The 22,612-nt window shown below is 53.6% G+C and overlaps 1 protein-coding gene across 1 annotated transcript in view; it reads right to left on the bottom strand.

Moving 5' to 3' along the window:
* Positions 1-1,026: 1,026 nt before the first annotated feature.
* The window catches only part of KIAA1614 (KIAA1614 ortholog), a 43,013-nt gene continuing 21,427 nt past the window's right edge, over positions 1,027-22,612 (bottom strand). The window contains exons 5-10 of the mRNA XM_043923833.1: positions 16,634-18,120; positions 13,897-14,053; positions 12,025-12,283; positions 8,594-8,721; positions 7,738-7,922; positions 1,027-2,195 (exon numbers count right to left, since the gene is read on the bottom strand). Of these exons, the coding sequence (XP_043779768.1) occupies positions 2,002-2,195; positions 7,738-7,922; positions 8,594-8,721; positions 12,025-12,283; positions 13,897-14,053; positions 16,634-18,120 (2,410 nt within the window). The 3' untranslated portion in view covers positions 1,027-2,001. The remainder of the gene's footprint in view (positions 2,196-7,737; positions 7,923-8,593; positions 8,722-12,024; positions 12,284-13,896; positions 14,054-16,633; positions 18,121-22,612) is intronic.

The raw sequence follows: 22,612 nt of genomic DNA, 5'->3' as shown, positions 1-22,612 counted from the left end.
ACACTCACCCCCACACACACACACACTCACCACACACACACACACACACACACACAGACTGCCTCACACACACACACACAGACTGCCTGACCTCCCCCCCAGCTGCCCGTCATCTTTCTCTCAGGCCACATGTCTCCTGGGAGAGCTCACTCACCACACACACACACTCACCACACACACACACACACACACGACTGCCTGACCTCCCCCCCAACTGCCCGTCATCTTTCTCTCGGGCCACATGTCTCCTGGGAGAGCTCACTCACCACACACACACACTCACCACACACACACACACACACACACACACACATGACTGCCTGACCTCCCCCCCAACTGCCTGTCATCTTTCTTTCAGGCCACATGTCTCCTGGGAGAGCTCACTCACCACACACACACACTCACCACACACACACACACACACACACACACACGACTGCCTGACCTCCCCCCCAACTGCCCGTCATCTTTCTCTCAGGCCACATGTCTCCTGGGAGAGCTCACTCACCACACACACACACTCACCACACACACACACACACACACACACACACACACACACACACACACGACTGCCTGACCTCTCCGCGCCCCCCCCCCTCCCCCCACTGCCTGTCATCTTTCTCTCAGGCCACAAGTCTCCTTCAGCAACTGTGCCTGCTAAGAGCTGCAGCCACACACACCGTAACCTGATTCTGCAGTGTTTTCACCACAGCCTGCCCCCAGCAGCCCTGGGCTGCCCACCCCCACTGATCCCATCTGAGGACCCTTAGCTCCGGTCTGTCTCCTGCTCCTAAAGGCACCTTGCCCAGCGCTCCTCTTCCAGCCAAAGAACAACCTCTGGAGGCTTCCGCCTCAACCCTGGCATCACCCCAACCCCAGAGGCCTCCCCCGCTCCCCCTCTGGCATGCCAACACAGCCCACTGCCATGCCTGTGTCCTCCCTCCCCCTTCCCCCCAGGCCCCTGCCAGGCTAGTGAAGGTCAAGTGAACATTCAGCCCAAAATTTAGCGACTCAAGAGTGGGAGACATTTCAGCTTTGCTTTTTAATAATTTAAGACTACTTCCAGAGAGTCCCAACACTTTGGGCAGTGGAAGTGCCAGGCGGGATGGCCCCTCCCCCTGCCCGAGTGCCCTGCTGTCTCCCTGCCAGCGACCCACCCACAGCTGCCCCCAGGGAGTCTGGGCTGAGAGCTTGTGGCTGAGGACAGCCTGGCACCAGCCTCACTCTGGGTGGGAGCAGAGGTCAGGGCGGTGTGGGGCAGGGCTGGTCTGGCCAGTCCCACTGGCCACAGCTGCACTTCCCTAAAGTTGGTCTCGATTTCATTTTGTTCCTTCAACCTCATATATCAAAAAGATTTCCCAGAAATCCTTAATATTCTGACTACCAGATAACATCTCTCAGATGTTCTCACACCAGACACATGTTGCCAATTTTTGGTTTGGGATATATGGTCCACGGCTATAAGGCTGTGACTCCTGGACACTTGGTCCATTTTTGGAAAAAGAGCAAAGGCGTCAGATGGGAGCTGGGAGAAATGAGACTGAAAAAAGCAGGCTCAAGGCCAATATGGCCAAGTACTTTCTTTGGCTCTGGAGTGAGAGGAGCTGGGGGAGCCCCCGACTGTGTGGGATGGGACCTGGGGGTAAGGCGATGATGCTTAGGGACCAACCAAAGGACCCACTGAATCTCTCTCCTCCTGCTGCCAACAAAGGTGCCAGAAGACGGTGACCCCACCTCAGGCCTGGTCAGGGCCGGAGACCCATTCCCTTCCCTGCTTCTGCATAAATTAACATCCTTAAGCAAAACACAAGCAGGCTCCTTCCCTCTGCAAGGATGGTCAGTCACAGAAGCCCGACCTGGCCCAGGGGGCTGCAAGCCACCACGTTCATTTTCAGTAGACAAAGCAGCTTTGTGAAGCACATTCCCAGCCACCCCCGGGGGCGGTTCGGGGTTTCCAACGGGGTGGGGGGTGACAGTGAGGGCCAAGGCCCCTCGGCGTCACCGTGGGACAGGCCTCTGCCTCAGCACCCGGATTGACAAGCTCTCCGCATGGGCCAGGAGCTCCCTCACGTGAGCCAAGCCCAGCCCTGCAACCTTGGCCCCGTTCACCTCAAGGATCTCATCCCCCACCCCCAGCAGCCCCGAGTAGAGCTTGGCTGTGCTCTCGTCAGCCATCTCCTGCACGTAGAACCCTGCAAAGGAAAACAGGAGAATTAACGCAGGAAATCCAAATCAAAGACACGCAGCTCTGTGGAATGCCGACCAGCTGGGTGGCATGGGGGGTGGCGGTGGAGGGGAGGCAGGTGCTTATACAAGGTGCTTCACGCACGCATGCACGCACATTCCCTCATTATTCCACTTCTCAACCACAACTCGCTTTATGATAGAGCAGGCCCGCCTCCACTTCATTTTTCCTTTTTTCTCTTTTAAAATGCCCTTAATACAAATAATGCCTTAAGCTGTTGTTATTCATGTATACCTCAATGTGAATGAGCTAACCTTATCTTTTTCTGGGAGAAGCTTTGATTATAAAATAAGGAGGAAAATGTTAAGACCTACGACATGCCCGGCCCTGCTCTAGGTGGCATTCACAAATAAGACCCAGCTGCTGCTCTCAAGTAGCTGGGGGTGGATGGTATCATTGGAGCCACAAACAAGTGAAAGTGTTAGTCGCTCAGCCGTGTCCAGCTCTTTCGACTCCGTGAACTGTGGCCCGCCAGGCTCCTCTGTCCAGGGTTGCCATTCCCTTCTCTAGGGGATCTCCCTGACCCAGGAATCGAACCCATCATGCCTTGGCAAGCAGGTTCTTAACCACTAGCGCCACCTGGGAAGCCCAGGGAATAGCGAACAGGCTGAGGTCAAATCCAAACCTTATTTGCTTCACCAGATTGTCTAGGACCAGCCCTGGCTTCAGTCTTCCTTGGATATGGATCCTTAGAATTCAGAGGCATCTGGGCAAAAGCCCAGAAAACACAGAAATTCTGGTTGGTTGGTTGGTTTAGTCGCTAAGTCGTGTCCAAATCTTGCGACCCCATAGACTGTAACCCTCCAGGCTCCTCTGTCCATGGGATTCTCCAGGCAAGAACACTGGAGTGGGTTGCCATTTCCTTCTCCAGGGGATCTTCCCGACCCAGGGATCAAACCCAGGTCTCCTGCATTGCAGGCGGATTCTTTGCCAACTGAGCTACGAGGGAAGCCCGCATAGAAATTCTAGCCGCCTGTTTCCAGTTATGGTGGCTCACTTTTCCTGTCTGCATACACTCTCCCCTCCAGTGCCCCCGAGGGGCCCCACCCAACTGGGACCATTTCCTGGGTGTCTGAGGTAGGGTGAACCTGGGAAGGAGCTGCTTCTCCTTCTTTCCCCAGTTCAATTTGAGGAACTCATGTCAGCGGAGCAGGCTCTGGGGGCCTCGGGTTGGCTGGGCTGGGCTCCCTGGCCACACAGTGTAGGACAGTCCAGCGGACCGAGTCCCTACTTCTGCGGAAGACCTTTCAAACCCTCCCCCTTCAGCTGTCTCTGCCTGAGGGAGCAAGGAGCACAGGCTCTTCCAGGGAAGACGGGGTGTCCCTCACCCATGGGTGCCCCCCACCCACCGAGTCGCACCAAGTGAGCACAGCTGTGCAGAGCAGGAAGGCTGCAGGCGGGGGAGCTGTGCGGTGACGGCCCCTGCAGGGCGTCCTGGGACACGCTGGCGTGGCTTTAAGCACCCTCGCTGCTCCCCAGCCTGGGCTTGGCTGGCTGATTAGAAAAACTTAGCAGCTGTCCACATCGGGCTCTCTACTTCCTCTTAAAATCAGTGTTCTTAGAAGGGACCTGAAAGAGCATCTCCTCTGTGGCTGGAAGCCTTTTAAGACGTCTTGGATGAGTGGGAAATCATCTCTCCAGTCCGCCCAGCCTTGTTCTGGTCCCAAGAGAAGTCAAACTTTTCAAAGCCCACCCTTGAAAACTGGGGTTTGAATGTGCACGGAAATCTCCTCTAAGGCACCCGAAGGTCTACAGCTCTTGGGTTTAGCAAAGCCAATCTGTTGACATGTTCCGGCTCCCCGGTCTGAGCTGTGGAACTTGCTCTCGGTGCTTTTTGGCTGAACTGAGCCTTTCCTGCAAGGCCGGCTCCCTCCTGGCAACGCCTGTCTGTCATCTTGGCTGCACAAGGCTTTTCTCGCAGCCCTTGCCCTAGCCTTCCCCTCTTCTTTCTGTGTTCTTTAGCAGCTTGCCTGCCTTGTCTGTGTGCTGGCAGTAGTGGGGGAAAGGCAGGTAAGGAGGCAGGGGAGGAACCTGCAGAAATGGCTGCTGTCCAGCAGAGCATGCCAGTGGGGAAGGATGAGAAAATCCAAAAGAATGTAGTCAGAGGACCAGACACTGCGGTCACGCCTGCCATGTAGGGGAAAGACTCCGGGGTACGTTTCACAGTTGGAAGTCATGACACAAGTATGACAGAGAGGCCATTGTAGACATTTATTGTCTGCTGGAAATGGCCTTTGTTAAGGATGTATGATCTCTGTGTTGTTTTCAGTGAGAAGCAGAAGGTGAAGCCTGCCGTCCTCGCATGCTTGTACAGACTTAGAAGTGATAGCCAGCAAGGAACGCTCACATCATGATGTTTTAGTGAGGAATGCAAACCAGCCCCAATTCACAGCCCCTCTGAGGCCCAGGAGAAGTGACCCTGGGGGGCTGGAGCACGGCCTGAGGCAAGGATGCACCAGTACCAGCCGCATTCCAAGGGTGAGGGCATCTCTGCAAGACAGCCGACAGCCAACCGCAGTGGCCAGAGGAGGGTGCCACCTGGGCAGGACAGGGAAGACCTGGCACCCACCCAGGCAAGGGGTGCCCGCAGAGCAGGCCAAGGCAGAGCCCAAGAAGCTCCTGGTCACTGGAGACCCCTGCTCATCAGCAGTCCATGATGGGTGATGGGGGAGGGAGTCCTACTGCCAGCAAAAAGGCCTAAAGGGACTTGAGGGAAGGATGGGGGGCATAGGAGAATGCCTGGTTGGGCATGAGCTCACACTGGCAGCTGGTGCAGATCATGTCTTGGCCCCCTCCCCCCCGCCCTCTGTCTGGATTTCTACTCCCCAAATACACATTCTTTTTCTGAAGAGGGAAGGAACAACATGTGCCAGGTACTTTCCTATATACCCCACTGAAATGACTTTTCCAGATAGGGTTTCATTAGCTCCACTTTACAAGTTAGGTGTTGTTTATTTATATATGGGCTTCCCAGGTGGCACTAGTGGTAAAGAACCTGCTTGCAGACACAGGAGACATAAGAGACGTGGGTTCGATCCCTGGGTTGGGAAGATCCTCTGGAGGAGGAAACAGCAACTCACTCCACTATTCTTGCCTGGAGAATCCCATGGACAGAGAAGCCCTGTGGGCTACAGTCCATGGGGTCACAAAGAGTCAGACAAGACTAAATCAACTTAGCAGCAGCATTTACTTATTTATTGGATCGCATTGCCTGGCATGTGGGATCTTAGTTTCCCAACCAGGGATTGAACCTGTACCCCCTATAGGGGAAGCAGAGAGTCTTAACAGTTGAACCACCAGGGAAGTCCCTCATTTTGCAAATTAGAGACTAGAGGCTCAGAGAGGGTAAGTAACCTGCTCAAGGTCACACAGACAGCAGAGGCGCTGGAGCACAAACCATGCTCTGTCGTCTAACTACGCCTGCATGCTGCCTCTCTGGCAGGGCCTGACCCCCTCACCAAAGGGTAGAGGAAGCTGGAGGAAAGGGCGGAGTGGCTAACAGCCTGTGGAACGCTTTATGATGGTCAACACATGCTCACATCCACCATCTCCCTGCAAGGACAGACGGGTACCCTCCTGAGGCCCAGAGTGGGGAGACCCTTGTCCTCCTTTCCTCTCACACTCATGTAAAATCCACCAGCAAACAGTCAAAACTACTTTCAAGTCAGACAGAACCCGGCCACTTCTTACCACCTCCACGGCCATGCCAGTCCAAGCCGCCACCACCATGTCTATCCCAGACTATTGAAATAACCTTAAAACTGGGCTCCTTGGCTTCACTTGCATCCTACTAGGGTCTATTCGCAACACGGCAGCCAGGGATCCTGGTAAAAGCGTTAAATCAGACCATGTCGCTCCCGGCTCCAAGCCCCTGGTAACTCCTGTCTCATCTCAAAGAAGATGGCCCCTTCTGAGCTCAACTGTCTCTCTCCCACATTTGGAGGCTCAGCTGTCCCCCGACCTTCCTACCCTCAGTTTAGTCTCTCCCCCTTCCCCCCCTCTGTCCAGCTTGACCTCCTTGCAGTTCCTTCCACAGGGCAAGCTCATTTCCAGCCCTCAGGGCCCTGCCTGGACTGTTCTCTCTGCTTGGAACTTTCACTGCCCAGACATCACATGGGGCCACCCATACTTCATGCCAGTGTCTGTCTGCTCAGGGGTCTGTTCTCAGAAAAGCTGCCCCATCAGGACTCCCAACTCACTGCCCTTGGGCCTTATCCTGCTATATAGATAGACAGACAGATAGATAGATAGATAGATAGATAGATAGATAGATAGATAGATAGATAGATAGTCTAACTCCCTCATGAGAATGTATACTCCTCAGGACAAGGATTTCATCTGTTCCATTTACTGCTCTGTCCCCAGTATCTACAAAACCTAGTGGATGCTCAGCATATACTGTTGAAAAATAAATGATGGAACATATGCAAGAACTTACTTCAGTCTGCAACTCCAGGAGCAGACGGTGTTCTGCCACCTAAATAGCTTTGACTCAGGAGATCAAAGCACAGGACTGAACCCACCGCGGCACAACCCACCCAGGGCAGCTTTGCGTGTGTCTTTCTGTGTCTGCCTCTCCATTTTTCCTCCTCTTTCTCCTCTCCTTCCCACTCCTGCATGTCTGTCTTCCTTCCCTACTCATCTCAGCTGAGAAATACCTTTCAAGGCCCCCCACCCTGTGATGGATCCCTAGTGGCTCAGCTGGTAAAGAATCTGCCTGCAATGCCGGAGACCTGGGTTCGATCCCTGGGTTGGGAAGATCCCCTGGAAAAGGAAATGGCAACCCACTCCAGTATTCTGGCTTGGAGAATTCCAGAGACTGTATAGTCCATGAGGTTGCAAAGAGTCGGAAACAACTGAGCGATTTTCACTTTCACTTCACTTTCACCTTGTGATGGATCCTAGCCCACAGACCTTGGGTAAAGGCCTGGGCAAGTCGTTTTTTCCCTGAAACATTCATCAACAGGGCTGAGAACTGGCCAGGGTGCAGAAGGACGTCCAGAGGCCCGCCCTGATCCTGCCAGTGCTGAATCGGGACCTAGCAGGCACCCCCCGGCCAGGGGCCTGGAGCCAGGATCCATGTGAACATCCCCAGCAGGAGCCCGTCCTGAGGGAGGGGCGTGGGTGCACAGCCAGGCAGGCAAGGTCCACGTGCCCGGACACACTCCGCAGCTAGAGAAAGGGAACCACACCAACCACATCAAAGAGATCCGGAGAACCAAACAACACAAACAACCTTCCTCTGACTCTCCCGTGAAAAGATGGGAGTCGGGAGTCTGATTTCAAGATGGACCGAGGGACAATGGGACAAGCCTGCCGTCTCCACCGCCTGGAGGGGAGAATTCCAGTCCCTTCACTGAGAGGCTCTCTGAGTCCAGAGCTGTTGCTCGGTGAAAACCCGGAAACAGAAACGGCCACGGCCGGAAGGCACTGCGGCGGTCTACTGATGCCCGGGGGGCCGTGGAGCCAGAACAGGGGCCGGGGCCTACCTGAGTCCCGGCGTCCATTCCCGGAGGCCACGTTGAAGCCGAAAGTGCCCTCCGGGGGGCGCTGTAGCTGCAGCTGGCTCGTGCCGTCGGGGAACACCTCCAGCAGGCGGCCCACGGCGCGCGCCGGGCCGGGGGCACTCACGTCCTCCACGCTGAGGGCGCGCCGGGCTGGCGCCTTGCCCGGCCTGTAAGGGGCGAGAGCCGAGGCAGGGCAGAGGGGGCGGGCACTGGGGCCTCTAGGCCTAGAGGAGGCCTCCGGCCAGGGCCGGGCCTGGCGGTGCCCACAGCTGTGTGAGGTTCCACAGAGCCCCCTCCCCCAGTGGTTTTTAATCATTTTAATTAGAGAGATCTCTCTAAGAATGTGACGACGTTTTTAATTTTACACAAAAATTCCAGGAATTAATAGACCCCCCCGAAGCCCCTCTGTGGAGCCCCCAGTAAGATCAGCTATAGCCTAGTGGGTCTCATCAGAGGGCGGTTTCTCTGGGCAGGCCTGGTCAGGGGTCAAGGACCTCTTTGGGGACCCTGTCTCTGGATCTTTAATCAAATCTTCAGCTGGACTAAGGAAGCTCTCTGAACATTCAGATTTCAAGATGCCATTAGATAGTAAAGGGATGGAGGAATCAAACCTTCCAACCCTACAGAAGCCCCAACCCCTGTCCAGTTGCTCAGGACAAAGGCACTGAAGTGTGGGCTCTAAGACCCCTGAGGTACTTGAGGCACAGGTAGCCGGCCTCGGTTTCTCTTTTAAAGGGACCCTCCCCTGGGCCATGCTGCTAAGGCAGGAAGGAGTTAAGTGTATAGCTCCACTGTCCATGCTCTGGGTCTCCCCTCCAAAACACTTGCCCACTCTCACCTGTCAGCAGCACTGTGATCCCCTGGCTCCCCTACCAGGTAGAGGTTGGAGCGGTCCACCTTGCCACTCAGCAGAGAATGGAGGTTCTGAAAGGAGGTGGCTTTCCGATGTTGGCAAGAGGGTGACACCTGGTGGGGAAGACCCAATATTGCAGGTAAGAAAAGCCATCTGGTAAGGGGGTTGACAGGGATTCCCTGGTAGTTCAGTCCGTAAAGAATCTGCCTGCAATACAGGAGACCGAATTCAATCCCTGGGTCGGGAAGATCCCCTGGAGAAGGAAATGGCAACCCACTCCAATACTTTTGCCTGGAGAATCCCATGGACAGAGGACTATGGCAGGCTACAGTCCATGGGGTTATAAGAGTAGGACACAACTTAGTGACTAAGCCACCACCAAGGGGTTGACAGGGAGGGAACCCCAACCATGAACCTGAGGGCCTGCTAAGAAAGTGCTTAACAGAATAACCATAACTTACTTAAAGAGATGGGCCTCTGCAGGCACGCTGAAGCTTCAAATAATGAAAAAAATGTGTTGGCTGAAATAACAACTGAATAGGATAATGCTAATTATGTCACTGATTAAGAAAATCTAACTTTCTCCTTGATAAACAGAAAAAGGTAGGACTTCCTTGGTGGTCCAGTGGTTAAGAAACCACTTGCCAATGCAGGAGACGGGTTCGAGATCTGGTCCATGATCATTCCACACATCACAGGACAAATAAACCTGTGCACCACAACTACTGAGGCCTGCATACCTAGAGCCTGCACTCTGAAACAAGAGAAGCCACTGCAGTGAGAAGCCATCGCAACTAGAGTAACCCCACTCACCACAACTAGAGAAAGCAGTGAAGACTCAGCACAGTCATAAATAAATACATTTTTAAAAAAGGTAAGATCAAATAATTACAGAATCATGAACACAATTTTAGAGTTAAAATCTTCGTTTGTGATTCTTTAGTATCCCTTTTATGATCGCTGACATTAAAAATTTTATCAAGTATGCACCTAAAAACACTGTGCATGATGGATAAGACTGAAGTCCCTCAAGGAGTTCACAGCACGGTTGGGGGTGGGGTCAGCATGGACAGGTCAGAAGCCCTAAATGTATGTTGTAAGTGTGAGGCTAGAAGCATGGATGACACTCTGTAGGGAAGCAGAGAGACTCAGCTCAGGAGGCCTCGGGGCTCTGGAGGAGCCGCTGCCTGCGCAGCGCCTGAAGCAAGAACTCTCCAGGTGAAGACAGGGGTGGGGAGTTCCAGGCATAAGAAATAGTAGAGGCAGATGGACAGAGATGGAAGAAAGCATGGGTGTTCTGGAACATACTCGTGGTCTGGGTGGCTGGGCTGCAGAGGTGATGGGCGATGGGCTGGAGCCAAGGGCCAGATCTGGAGAGACCTCATATGACCTGCAGAGGAGCCACTGAATGATACTAATCAGAATAATTACAAGGTCCGATCTGTGTTCGAGAAACTGACCCAGTGAGGAGGCTCTTCTGAGGGTGCGGGTGGGAGGCAGGGAGAGGCAGACTTCTAAATACTGCACACCTTATTTATCACATTGGGAATCCATGCTCTCAGGAAGCTGTATTATCTAGAAGCTTAAGAAGGGACCCTGAGCTTGCCTTGAAGTTCTGGAGGGCTTCCTGGAAGAAGTCATGTTCAACTCAAGAGTGGAAAGGCAGGGAGGAGGGGGAAAGGGAGGAACGAACGAGCCACAGTCACTAGAGGACGTGGGAGCCACCCGCGTGGTGAGGGTGCTCACTGCCTACTTGGAAGGGCAGAGTGAAAACCAAGCCCATCTGCACTCTCACCACGCACACCCTGAGAGAGGTCATGAATGTGCCAGGGTGAGGTGGAGTCTTATTTTATGTTCTTGTTTTAGTTCTTGAACAATTCTTTCTGCTGCTTAGTCCTCCCAGCACTTGCTCTCACCCTTTCTTGGCCAGCTTACTTCCTAACTTGGCCCACTCGGATTACATGGCAGATAATGGGCTGTCATCTCCCTTGGGTACACAGACTGAAGCTCTGATGGCCATACATCTGAGCACCATGGCTCAGACACACCGGGGACAAATCTAACTTCAGGAGAAAAGCAGCAAATTCCTGGAGCACCATGTCACTCTAGGCTTTTGTCCCCAGCTTGAGATCATTTTGCTTTTGTTTCTTTGCCTTCCAATTCATCCAACCAGCAAATATTTATACTATACGAGATGCAAGACGACCAATGGAATGTTCATTCAGCCTGCATTCTCTTCCCTACTTCAGACTGAAAAATGAAAGGCTCCAATGCCCTAAACTGCAATCGCCTGCTTTGTTCTGCCCAGGGGAGAGGGCGGGGAAGAGAACAGAGATGATACCTGGAAAACCTGGACTAGAATAGCACTTTCAGAGAGCTAGCTGAGACTTAAGCGCCGCTGTTGGTTTGCTTTTGGTTTATCCTTTAGCACATGAGAAGGGAACTTCAGAAGGCTGCCCTGTGTTCATTCACTCTCTCGTTCATTCACTGTGTACTGTGTATGTCTACTATGCTAATTATCATAGTAACTATTTGGAATCTAAAGATCAAGTAGTGTTTCCTCAGAGACTCACATTCCACTGAGGAGAGACAGACAAAAATCAAAATACTACATGACAAGTTCCATGAAGGAGGAAAGCACAGGATGAGAAGGAAAGATGGAGCAGAGGTGCCTAGCTCAGCCCAAGGAAGGACTAGAGGTTTCCTGGAGGAAGTCGTGCCTTAAATGAACAGGAATTAGCAGGCGGAGAAGATGGGAAGAATATTTCAGGTGAAGGTTCAAACTGTGTGGCCTGATTTCAGAACTGCAAGGTCAAGGATAACTGGGGTTGAGTATTAGGGGAATGATCAGTCAGATTACTGAAGCGGTCAGATTATAGAAACCCTTTGGCAATGTCGAGTGACCTCAAAGTGTTTTCCGGAGGGTGGTAAGGGACCAATGGTGGATGTTCCACAAGGGGGGCAGCAAGACCAAATTTGCATGTAGGAAGGACCGTTCTGGAAGCCACATGGGGAAAGACAGGGCAGGGACGCCAGTGAGGAGGCTGTGGAGGCAATCCAGGTATGCAGTGATCTGTGCTAGACTAACAGAGTGGCTGTGGCCATGGGGAAGCTTCCAGAATAATCAGGCAGCCCGATGCCAGGCCTTGGCAGAGGTGGCGGAGTGAGGGGGGGTAGTGTCTAGGCTGAGCCCAGGCTGAGGCAGTGGGGTGGAAGGACAGAACTCGCTCATCGCACCGTGTCCAGGGAGTTCACGTCTCTCAGATGGACTGTGGGGATGCCAGGAGCGTCCCTTTCCCCACCCCGGGCTCCTCAGGAGCACGCCTGGCACTTCCCTTCTCCTTCACCTTTCATCTCAGTAGTGGCTACCACCCCCCTGCCCTCACACACCCCTCGGCTGGGCCCTTGGCACTCACCAGATGCAGGGATTGTAAGGACGGGGCTCTCTTCACTTTGGGGGTGCCAGTGTGTGAAGCCGGGTCGGGTGCCGGGGGCTGCAGCTGCTCCACGCTGTAGCTGCGGGACTTGGCCATCTTGGGCCGCGTGCCCTGACTCAGCGCTGAGAAGAACTTCTTCAGCCCCAGAGCAGAGGCGATGCCTCCGCTGCTTTTCTTGCTCTTGTCAGAAGCGGCGGTGGAGGGCGGGCTGGGGCCCGCACTGACCCCCGACGAAGCACTAAAATGCAAAGGTGGATGTGAGGTGCATGGGAGAGGGCTGTGGGAGGCAAGAACCTTAGGGTCCCGTGGGCCCAGCTGGGCCAGCACCCCGGCCTCGAGGAGGAGGTGACAGCCAGGCTGCAGACAGCAAGGCTGCGTGGACTTCTGCAGGAGCCTCTGCTTGGGCAGCAGAGAAGACCCTCAGGGTCACAGTCCACTATGGGTTCACCAGTCATCCGTTCACCCAGTGATTCCTCAGAACCTCTGCGAGGCTTCCTGCCAGCATGTGGCAGATAACGAGGGTATGGGATAAACCAAACAAGGCCCTTCCACTTGGGGGCTTACGAACAACAGGCTAGTAAACAGGGAGAAGCCCTCTGAGTGACTGATGAGCAGGGTGAAGCAGAGGGTGACAGGGTGGCTGGGGAAGGCCTCTCTCACAAGACGACATTTAAACCGAGGGCTGAATGGCAGGAAGGAGTCAACCCTGCCAAGCCTGGAGGTGAGAATTCCAGGGCGAGGGAGCAGCTGAAACCACAGATCTAGGCAGGAAGAGGCTCGCTGTGTGGTGGGTTTGAGAACATGACAGGGCCGAGCCCGTAGGACTTTGACGTAACGAGGAAAGAGGGATCAGCAGGGATCTGACAGGTGAGCGAAGCTGAATTTCATTGTCAGGGTAAGGGGTTTGTGTCAGGGTGAGGTAAGTAAAAGGACAGAAATGATATCACTTAATTAAGGTTTTCAAAAGACACCTCAGACTATTGCGTGGAGAAGGAACTGAAGGGGCAGGAGGAAGGCAGAGAGCAGATAGAGACTGTTAGGTTTGCACAGAAAGGAGGAACACTCTGAGACCAGGAGAAATGCCATACAGGTGGCTGCAGGGGCCAAAGAGGACGTGCCAGTGGATGAGGGTGGGAGGGAACGGGGAGCGGGCAGCCAAGACGGCGGAGTGCGAGCACCGTGGGGATGGCAGGGTGCTGTGTGTTGGCCGGGGGGAGGACTCCGGGAAGCAGCTTTCATCAGAAGTGATCAAGAGTTCCACTAGGCCTTTCGGGCACCCTAGTGGGGATGTCAGGGGAACCGGATGCACAAATCCAGAGTTCCGGGGAGCATATGGGGCAGGAGATGGAGATCTGGCTGCAGTAGCGTGTGAAGCCCTGGGCCACATGTCACCAAGGATGATGTGTAGTGGAGAGAGGAGGGCCCTGCCAGAGGACCAGCTCACCAAGGCTCGGCAGCCCCAGAGCAAGGACTCAGAGCCTTGGGACTGAAGAGAGCGTGGAACCGTGAGTGCCGGGCTATTTCCCACCCCAGGGTCAGGAGCAAGTCCTCTGACAGACAGTCCATCCTGGGAGCACCTGGAGGGCTGGGACTGTATGCACAGCTGTGCCCAGCATGGCAACAGCATCTTGAGGCCGTTCAGGGAAAGCTTGCGGAATGAATAAGCACGCACACTAGACTGGACAGGGCAGGGAACGGACTGCTGGGGTGCCATGCTTACACCTAATCTAGAAGCCCTCTGAGGATCTGGGAGTAGTTAACTTATCCTGCTGCCACTCCGGGGGGCTCCTTCCCCACCCAGCACCCCAACCCCCCACCTCCCGAGTCAGGGCTCTCGCTCCTGTTACTCACCGGGATGACACGTGCCCTACAGAACTCGGCTCTGTCCTCCGCAGGCCTCTCTCTGCTTCCTGGCTGGACTCGGGCTCCTCTGAGGCCGGGGAGAAGGTGATGCCCACAGAGCTGATGGTGCCAACAGTTGCTGAGGCAAGACAGCCCTGGAGTCCTCCTGCAACAAGCACAGCAATCCTCCCGTGGCACTGATCCACCCCCACGGGTCATGGGGGCGAGGGGGGCAGTCCCAGTGACAGGGGCAGGAGAGCTAGAGGAAGATGTAGCAAAGCGGGAGCCCCACGAGAGCCATGGAGGCGGTGGTGAGACCCACACGCAGCAGGGAGGGGTCCTGTTTCCCTGGGCTGAAGTCCATCACCCCCAGCATAGCACCTGGCACGCAGCAGATGAGAATAAAGATCTGTGAAATGAAGGGTTGGACTTCCCTGGTGGTACAGTGGTTAGGAGTCCGCCCGCCAACGCAGGGGACACAGGTTCAATCCTGGGTCTGGGAAGATTCCACATGCCGCAGAGCAGCTAAAGCTCATATGCTGCAACTACTGAGCCCACATGCTGCAACTTCTGAAACCCATGTGCTAGAGCCAGTGCTCGGCGACAAGAAAAGCCACTGCCATGAGAAGCCCGTGCCCAGCAACCAAGAGTAGTCCCCACTTGCTGCAGCAAGAGAAAGCCTGCACACAGCAACGAAGACCCAGCACAACCAAAAATAAAAATAAATAATTTTTAAAAAATGAAAGGCTGCTTATAATAAGTCATGTCCCTCCTGTATCGAGGTATATGAAAGGACTTGTGGACACAGTGGAGGAAGCAACGAGTGGGATGAATGGAGAAAGTAGCATCGACATATGTACACTACCACGTGTAAAACAGATAGCTGGTGAGAAACTGCTACATAACACAGGGAGCCCAGCCTGGTGCTCTGAGATGCCCTAGAGGGGTGGGATCGGGGGCTTGGAGGAAGCTCAAGAGGGAGGGGATATATGTATAATTTTGGCTGACTTGCATTGCTGTATGGCAGAAACCAAGGGCTTCCCTTGTAGCTCAGCGATAAAGAATCCACTGGCAATGCAGGAGACATGGGTTTGATCCTCGGGACAGGAAGATCCCCTGGAGGAGGGCAGGGCAACCCACTCCAGCATTCTTGTCTGGAGAATCCCATGGACAGAGGAGCCTTGCGGGCTACAGTCCATGAGGTTGCAAAAGAATCGGACACAACTTAGTGACTAAACCACCAACAACAGAAATGGAAGAAACCAACACAACATTGTAAGTCAATTTTCTTCCAATGAAACAAAGGAGAGAGACATATATGGCGGTGGGAGGGGGGGCAGGGAGAGATTTGTGTTCCTGGGACAAGAACCACAATCCGGTTGGCTGTGATGTCTAACAGCTAAACGATAGCCACCATTTCTGCAGCATCTGTGATACGCTAGGCAAGAGTTAAACCCTCTTCAGGGATTATTGCCTAAGCTCCTAGGAGATGGATTCTAATGATATATTCAGGTTAGAAAGGAGAACTGGAGACAGAGGAGTGATGTGAGGAGCCCAGGACCTCGTGGTGAATGAGCCTCACCTAGCCCTCTGCTCCAGCAGGTGAAGGCCAGGCTGCCCAGAAAGGTCAGCAACTCTCAAAATAGGAGCCCCACAGGAAGTGGGTAGGGGCAGCCAGCCTAGCGCCCACCGAATGGAGGAAAACCACGCTGAGCACAGGGCAGGCGGGAACTCAGGGTGGGGCCTGCTTCCTCAAGGTTCCTGTGAGTACGGGAGGGATAGGGCAGCATTGCCTCCCCGTGTGCAGTGGAGGGATGGTGGTACCCCGGAGGTGGGGTGGGCGCTGGGCACCTGCATCCTCAGTAAGGTCAGCACGGCCCGTCACCTCTCTGGCCTCTCCCCCCTCACTGTTCCCAAGCCCTGGATTCCTCCCGAGCCATCACAGCGCCAGGGCTGCCAGAGCCACGGGAGTGAGTGGCCGAGTTCCTCAGCTCAGATCATAGCATCGGGGAAGCTCAGGATTTGCCCACGACACGAGGACCCCTTCCAAGGGTAGAGGGGATACCTCTGGCCTTCAGCAGCCTTGCCTGCTGAAACACCAGCGTGCCCAGTAGGCTTGGGGCTCTAGGAGAGCTTGGGCACCAGAGAACAACCCCAGCACTCCTCGTAGGAGCTCTGCTTACTGGCCACGGTGTCATCCGGACAGCACCTGCTTGGCCACTGAGCGTCTCAGGGGGTAGACTCCCGCTGAATTAATTCACTTGTGCTTCCCCTGAAGGGCCTGGGATGGTGCCTGGCCTGTAATGGGTGCTCACACTGTACTGAATGAATGAGTATATGAAGTGACCATGTTGAAGGGGAGGGACCTTAGCCGTGGGATTATCTGGCATTTGCTGCTCTAAGCAAGTAGTAAATCCTGGAGCTGCTGCCTCTTTCTGCTCTGTTGGTAGTAAAATTCCCTCAAAGCCCAGGCCTCCCACAGCCACAGAGCTTGAAGCTCCTTTAGCAGCCCTACCACCACCTCCCCGGAGGGGAGTTGGCTAATCTGCCTCCAGGCTGATGTCGAATCCTGCACCCGCTCACAGACCCTGCCAACTTCCCCAACATCTGCTGGGCTCTGGGGGCTGCTAGGAGCAATGCAAGGCTCTGTCATCTATTAAGATGAACAGTTAAGTGCCTGATGGGCCACAAACCCAGCCCATGATCTCCGGTCTAGCACCACCCTAGCCCCAGGGCCATCCCTTACCATCTCTGCAGTCCTCCAGCGGTGCTGCGGGCTCCTGGCTTCGGGCACCCGTCTCCCCCAGGAGGATGGCTCCTCCGCAGGGCTTCTGCAGCCCCTGGGGCACGCTGCTGTTGCAGTTGTTGGTGGACAGGGCCCGCAGAGGGTGCCTGCGGTGGGGGCTGTGGGGCTGGGGCTGTGGCGGGGTGAGCTCACGGGTCCTGGGAGCTGCGCTTCCGGAAGCAGGCAGGGGGCTGTCCACGGGCTCTCCCTGGTTGCCCAGCCTGCGAAGCCCAGCCAGGGCTGCCTTCCTGTGAGACACGGGTGAGGCGGTTTTCTTTGAAGAGGGAGGGGTCGGCACCCAGCCGTCGGGGCAGAGGGAAGCAGTCGGCTGTAGGGCCTGATGGGGGGCAGAGGGCTCTGCCTGGCTCTGTTGAGGGCAGTCGGTTCCCAGAGACTCGTGGCTTTCTATAACCGGGCCTTGTTTGCCTGGCCCCGAGGACCCCAGCTTCATGGGAGAGGCCATGGCGTAGGCTGTCTGAAAATCCCCAGGGTGAGCCCCGTGATTTTCCAGCCCTGGTCCAGGCTGCCACGGGGACCCAGGGAAACCTCTCTTCAAGTCCTGGACAGGAGGCTTAGAGAAAGCATCTTCTCTGGGGAGCAGAGTCCCTTCCATCGTCTGGCCCGCGCCTTCTGTCACCTCATCTGACACCTCCAGGAGCTCCAGCCCAGGCAGATCGTGCGAAGCCTGAGGGCTCCGGGGCGGCTCCATCTCAGCCTTGCGCAACCACCTGTGGCCTCCCCGAGGCCTGGGGGCGCGTAGGCGGGCCCTGCTGGGCTGAGAGGTCCCGGCCTCCTCACTGTCGGTCCGGCAGCCGTCGGAGGTGTCGGTGCTGTCCAGGGCTGAGTCCGCCTCCTCGGGAAGCGCCTGGTCCCCGATGTGCGTCTCCCGGATCCACTCGGTGTGGAGCCGGGGCTTGGCGGCGGTGAGGAGCCGGAACGGGGCGCTCAGGCCCGCAGAGCTGAGGGGCTGCGCCGACGCCCCCTCCCTCCCGCAGGCGGGTTCGCGCTCCCGGAGGATCCTCGGGTCGGGGGTGATGCAGTGGCCACAGGCTCGGCACCTCCTCTCGCTGCCCCGAGGGGGCGGCAGCGCCAAGAGGCCCCCGGGCTGCAGCCCACCCAGCAACGAGTGCAGAGCGCCCGCGCCCGCGTCCCGGCGCCGGCAGCCCCCCTGGATGTAGTCGGCGAGGTCGGGCTTGGAGCGCAGGGGGCCCTGGTCCGCCGTGCTGAGCACCTGGCGCTGACGTTGCTGCAGCCGCTCCAGGTAGCGCGACTCGGCGTCCCGGGCGGACTCATCCTCAAAGCGGACGTGGGACGGGGAGGCGCCCCGCTTCGGCCACTGCCCGCTGCTGGACTCCCCGCTGGAGGAGTCGCTCGTGTTCCCGTTCTGGAGGTTGTCTCGGCAGGCGAAGGTGATCCTCGGGTCCAGGGCTGGGCTTTTCCGCCCATCTCTGATGGGCAGGCAGGAGGAGACAAGTCATGAGCAGGAGGAGGTGAGGAAGGTACAAGCCTCCTCCCTGGATGCGCACCAGCCCTACCCGTCCACCCCGGGGCACGGTCTCCCACAGCAGCGCTCAGGGAAAACTACAACCCAAAGTTGCCCAAATCGGGTTCCTCGGGAGTCGGGCAGCAGAGAAGCCTACAGGCCCATCCCCATCCTGAACATAGTGCCGAACAAATGAATATGACCTTCTCTACTTTTGGCTTTGCCTCTGTTGCCTGTCTCCGCCTGAGTTAAGATGAAACACTATTAAACGCAGGACTGTAGAAAGGATGATACCGAAGTCCTGGTGTGTGTTTAGAAGTGAGTCTGGCCATCACGGGCATCTGGTGAACTGTGATGAATTGTGGCAGTACTGCATCTGTTACAAAGGTTTAATGGGAAGAGCATAAGTTTCCATGGAGACCGTGTGGGACCTGCAGTCAGAGTTTCTAAGCATTCCTGCTCTCAAAAGTGTTCACTCAGGGTTCCTAACCATCTTGCTGGGACAAAATTTAGACAGAGTGACACTGGTATTTCTCCTTGGTCTCTCCATCTAGTCTGTTCCAACGCTGCCTCCTGAATCTGCCCCTCCCCAGACCCTCTCACACACTCTGTCCCAAAATGCTGTGACAACAGTTAACTATGCTAGGAAGAGTCCTCACATTCTGGCTCCAGCCTTTGCTCTGGGAGACTCTGTGACTGGTGGTCAAGTCCTGATCAGCTCAAGAAAACACCTGCACAAATCTCACACCAGGCCCCCTGGAGCCAGGTAACCTGAGTTTCAGATCCCTGTGTAAATGGACCCTACCAGCCCTTGTCTATCAGAGGCCACCTAAATAAGGACCATATTTCTCCCTGCCTTTCCCCGCAGCACCTCGCCACCAATCTACTGATGAACAGCTGGGACTTACATTGTTTCCTGCTTTTATCACTCACCCTGGACCCCTGCAGTGGCCTCCTATTCACTGGTCCTCCTGGATCTCAGCTTCATCACATCATCTCTCAAGGGGGCACAGGATCAAGTTCACAGTCTTTGGGGTAAAGATACAGGCCTTCCACATTCCTCTCTGCCTTCCTTTCTAGCTTGCAAGGCCTCCAGGCTTCTCACCCCATTTATCTTATGCAACCCTCCTGCCACTGTTTCCTAGAATCTTTCTTCTTAACCTGTCTGCCTCTGATTATCAGTCATTAAATCATACCTGTGTATAGATGCCATGTGTAATGTTTAATTTTATGTGTCAGCTTGGCTGGGCCAGGTTCTTGATGTTTTTGTGAAGGTTTTTTTTTGGGGGGGGGGAGGAGGATAAGGTTAACATTTAAACTGTGCTGTGCTTAGTCATCAGTTGTGTCTAACTCTTTGTGACCCCATGGACTGCAGCTTCCAGGCTCCTCTGTCCATGGAATTCTCCAGGCATGAATACTGAAGTGGGTTAGCATTTCCTTCTCCAGGGGATCTTCCCAACCTAGGAATCAAACCCAGGTCTCCTGCATTGCAGGTGGATTCTTTACCGTCTGAGCCACAACAGAAACCCAAGAATACTGGAGTGGGTAGCCTATCCCTTCACCCAGGGATCTTCCTGACCCAGGAATCAAACCGAAGTCTCCTGCATTACTGGCGGATTCTTTACCAGCTGAGCTACCAGGGAAGCCGATTTAAACTGGTGGACTTCAAATAAAGTTGATCATGGTATGGTAGACCTCATCCAATCAGTTGAAGGTCTGAATAGAACAAAGACTGCTCTTCCCTGAGCAGGAAGGAATTCTGCCAGCTGGCTGCCTTTGGATTTGAGTAGCAGCTCTTCCTTGGGTCTCAAGCCAGCCAACCTACTCTGCAGACTTCAGACTTACCAAGTTTCCAAGGTACCATGAGCCAATTCCTTAGAATAAAATTTTCTTACTCTATAAGCACACACTGTGTTGGTTCATTCTCTGGAGAACCCTGACTGATACAGCCTGATGCTATCTCCTCCTCTGACTATCCATGCCACTCATTTGTCATCAAAGACTCAGGAGATGTCAGGGTTGGAAGGGACTAGCACGACCAAGTGACCCCTACTTGTTTCCACAAAGGAGAGGACACACAAGACCAGTTTCTGGACTGACCAGCACCTGAACAGCTGGGAAAGGCAAGCTGCAGGGAGTTTTTCTCTTTTAGAAGGAGCCATGAATATAGAACTAGTCTTTGACCATGCTCATGGTCAGGTTCTGACTGGAGACAGGGGCTTGGATTTTAGAGACCTGTTACTTCTTTCCTGCTATGTCATCTCACATGCTGGCAAAGTAATGCTCAAAATTCTCCAAGCTAGGCTTCAATAGTATGTGAATCGAGAAATTCCAGATGTTTAAGTTGGACTTAGAAAAGGCAGAGGAACCAGAGATCAAATTGCCAACATCCGTTGGATCATTGAAAAAGCAAAAGAATTCCAGAAAAACATCTAACTTCTGTTTCACTGACTATGCTAAAGCCTTTGACTGTGCGGATCACAACAAACTGGAAAATTCTTAAAGAGATGGGAATACCAGACCACCTTTCCTGCCTCCTGTGAAACCTGTATGCAGGTCAAGAAGCAACAGTTAGAACCAGACATGAAACAATGGACTGGTTCCAAATTGGGAAAGGAGTACGTTAAGGCTATATATTGTCACCTCGCTTATTTAACTTATATGCAGAGTACATCATGCAAAATGCTGGACTGGATGAAGCATAAGCTAGAATCAAGATTGCAAGGAGAAATATCAATAACCTTAGATATGCAGATGACACCACCCTTATGACAGAAAGCAAAAGGAACTAAAGAGCCTCTTGATCAAAGTGAAAGGAGAGTGAAAAAGCTGGCTTAAAACTCAACACTCAAAAAACTAAGATCATGGCATCTGGTCCCATCACTTCATGGCAAATAGATGGGGAAACAATGGAAACATTGAGAGATTTTATTTTCTTGGGCTACAAAATCACTGCAGATGGTGACTGAAGCCATGAAATTAAAAGACGCTTGCTTCTTGGAACAAAAGCTATAACAAACCTAGACAGCATATTAAAAAGCAGAGACATTACTTTGCCAACAAAGTTCTGTCTAGTCAAAGCTATGGTTTCTCCAGTAGTCATGTATGGATGTGAGAGTTGGACTATAAAGAAAGCTGAGCACTGAAGAATTGACGCTTTTGAACTGTGGTGTTGGAGAAGATTCTTGAGAGTCCCTTGGACTGCAAGGAGATCAAACCAATCCATCCTAAAGGAGATCAGTCCTGAATATTCATTGCAAGGACTGATGCTGAAGCGGAAACTCCAATACTTTGGCCACCTGATGTGAAGAACTGTCTCATTTGAAAAGACCCTAATGCTGGAAAAGATTGAGGGCGGGAGAAGATGGGAATGATAGAGGATAAGATGGCTGGATGGCATCACCAACTCAAATGACATGAGCTTGAGTAAACTCCGGGAGTTGGTGATGGACAGGGAGGCCTGGTGTGCTGCAGTCCATGGGGTCCCAAAGAGTTGGACATGACTGAGTGACTGAACTGAACTGAACTGTTCCTTGGAAGAAAAGCTGTAACAAACCTAGACAGCATATTAAAAATCAGAAACATTACTTTACAGACAAAGGTATAGTCAAAGCTATGGCTTTTCCAGCAGTCGTGTATGGATGTGAGAGTTGGACCATAAAGAAAGCTGAGCACCAAAGACCTGAAGCTTTTGAACTGTGTGTTGGAGAAGACTCTTGAGAGTCCCTTGGACTGCAAGGAGATCAAACCAATCCATCCTAAAGGAAATCAGTCCTGAATATTCATTGGAAGAACTGATGCTAAAATTCCAATACTTTGGCCACCTGATGTGAAGAGGTGACTCATTTGAAAAGACCCTGATGCTGGCAAAGATTGAAGGCAGGAGGAGAAGGGGACAACAGAGGATGAGATGGTTGGATGGTATCACTGACTCAATGGACATGAGTTTGAGCAAGCTCTGGGAGTTGGTGATAGACAGAGAAGCCTGGCGAGGTGCAGTCCATGGCGTCGTAAAGAGTCGGACACAACTGAGTGACTGAACTGAACTGAACTACTTCTTTCGAATTACCGAGAAGAGTACCCATGCAGACAATTATCTGTGCCAGCATACTTTATGTGTTGTTACTGCTTTTAGTCCTCAAATGCACCTACAAAGGCTTCCCTAACTATACTCTCCTCCTAGCACAACTCGTTCAAACTTGTCTTGACACTCACACAACTTATTATAAATGAAATGTATGTGAGTGATTGGTTGATTTACTTATCCTTCCTCTAATTGGATGCTTCAGCTATTCTGGAGGAAAGATGTCAGTGCTCTCAAAAAGGTTGCCCTCACATGAGTTCCTTCTTCACCAAATTTACAGCTACCCAACAGAAAGACAGGTGTGGTATGCAATTAAAAGGAAAGGAGTTCAATGTGGACACAGGGTGGGTAAGAGGAGGGTGGGATGAAATCG

This window comes from Cervus elaphus, chromosome 14, assembly GCF_910594005.1.
Source record: "Cervus elaphus chromosome 14, mCerEla1.1, whole genome shotgun sequence".
Classification (NCBI taxonomy): Eukaryota; Metazoa; Chordata; class Mammalia; order Artiodactyla; family Cervidae; genus Cervus; species Cervus elaphus.
Note: the sequence above shows the minus strand (reverse complement) of the source record. Positions and strands in the feature narration are given on the sequence as shown.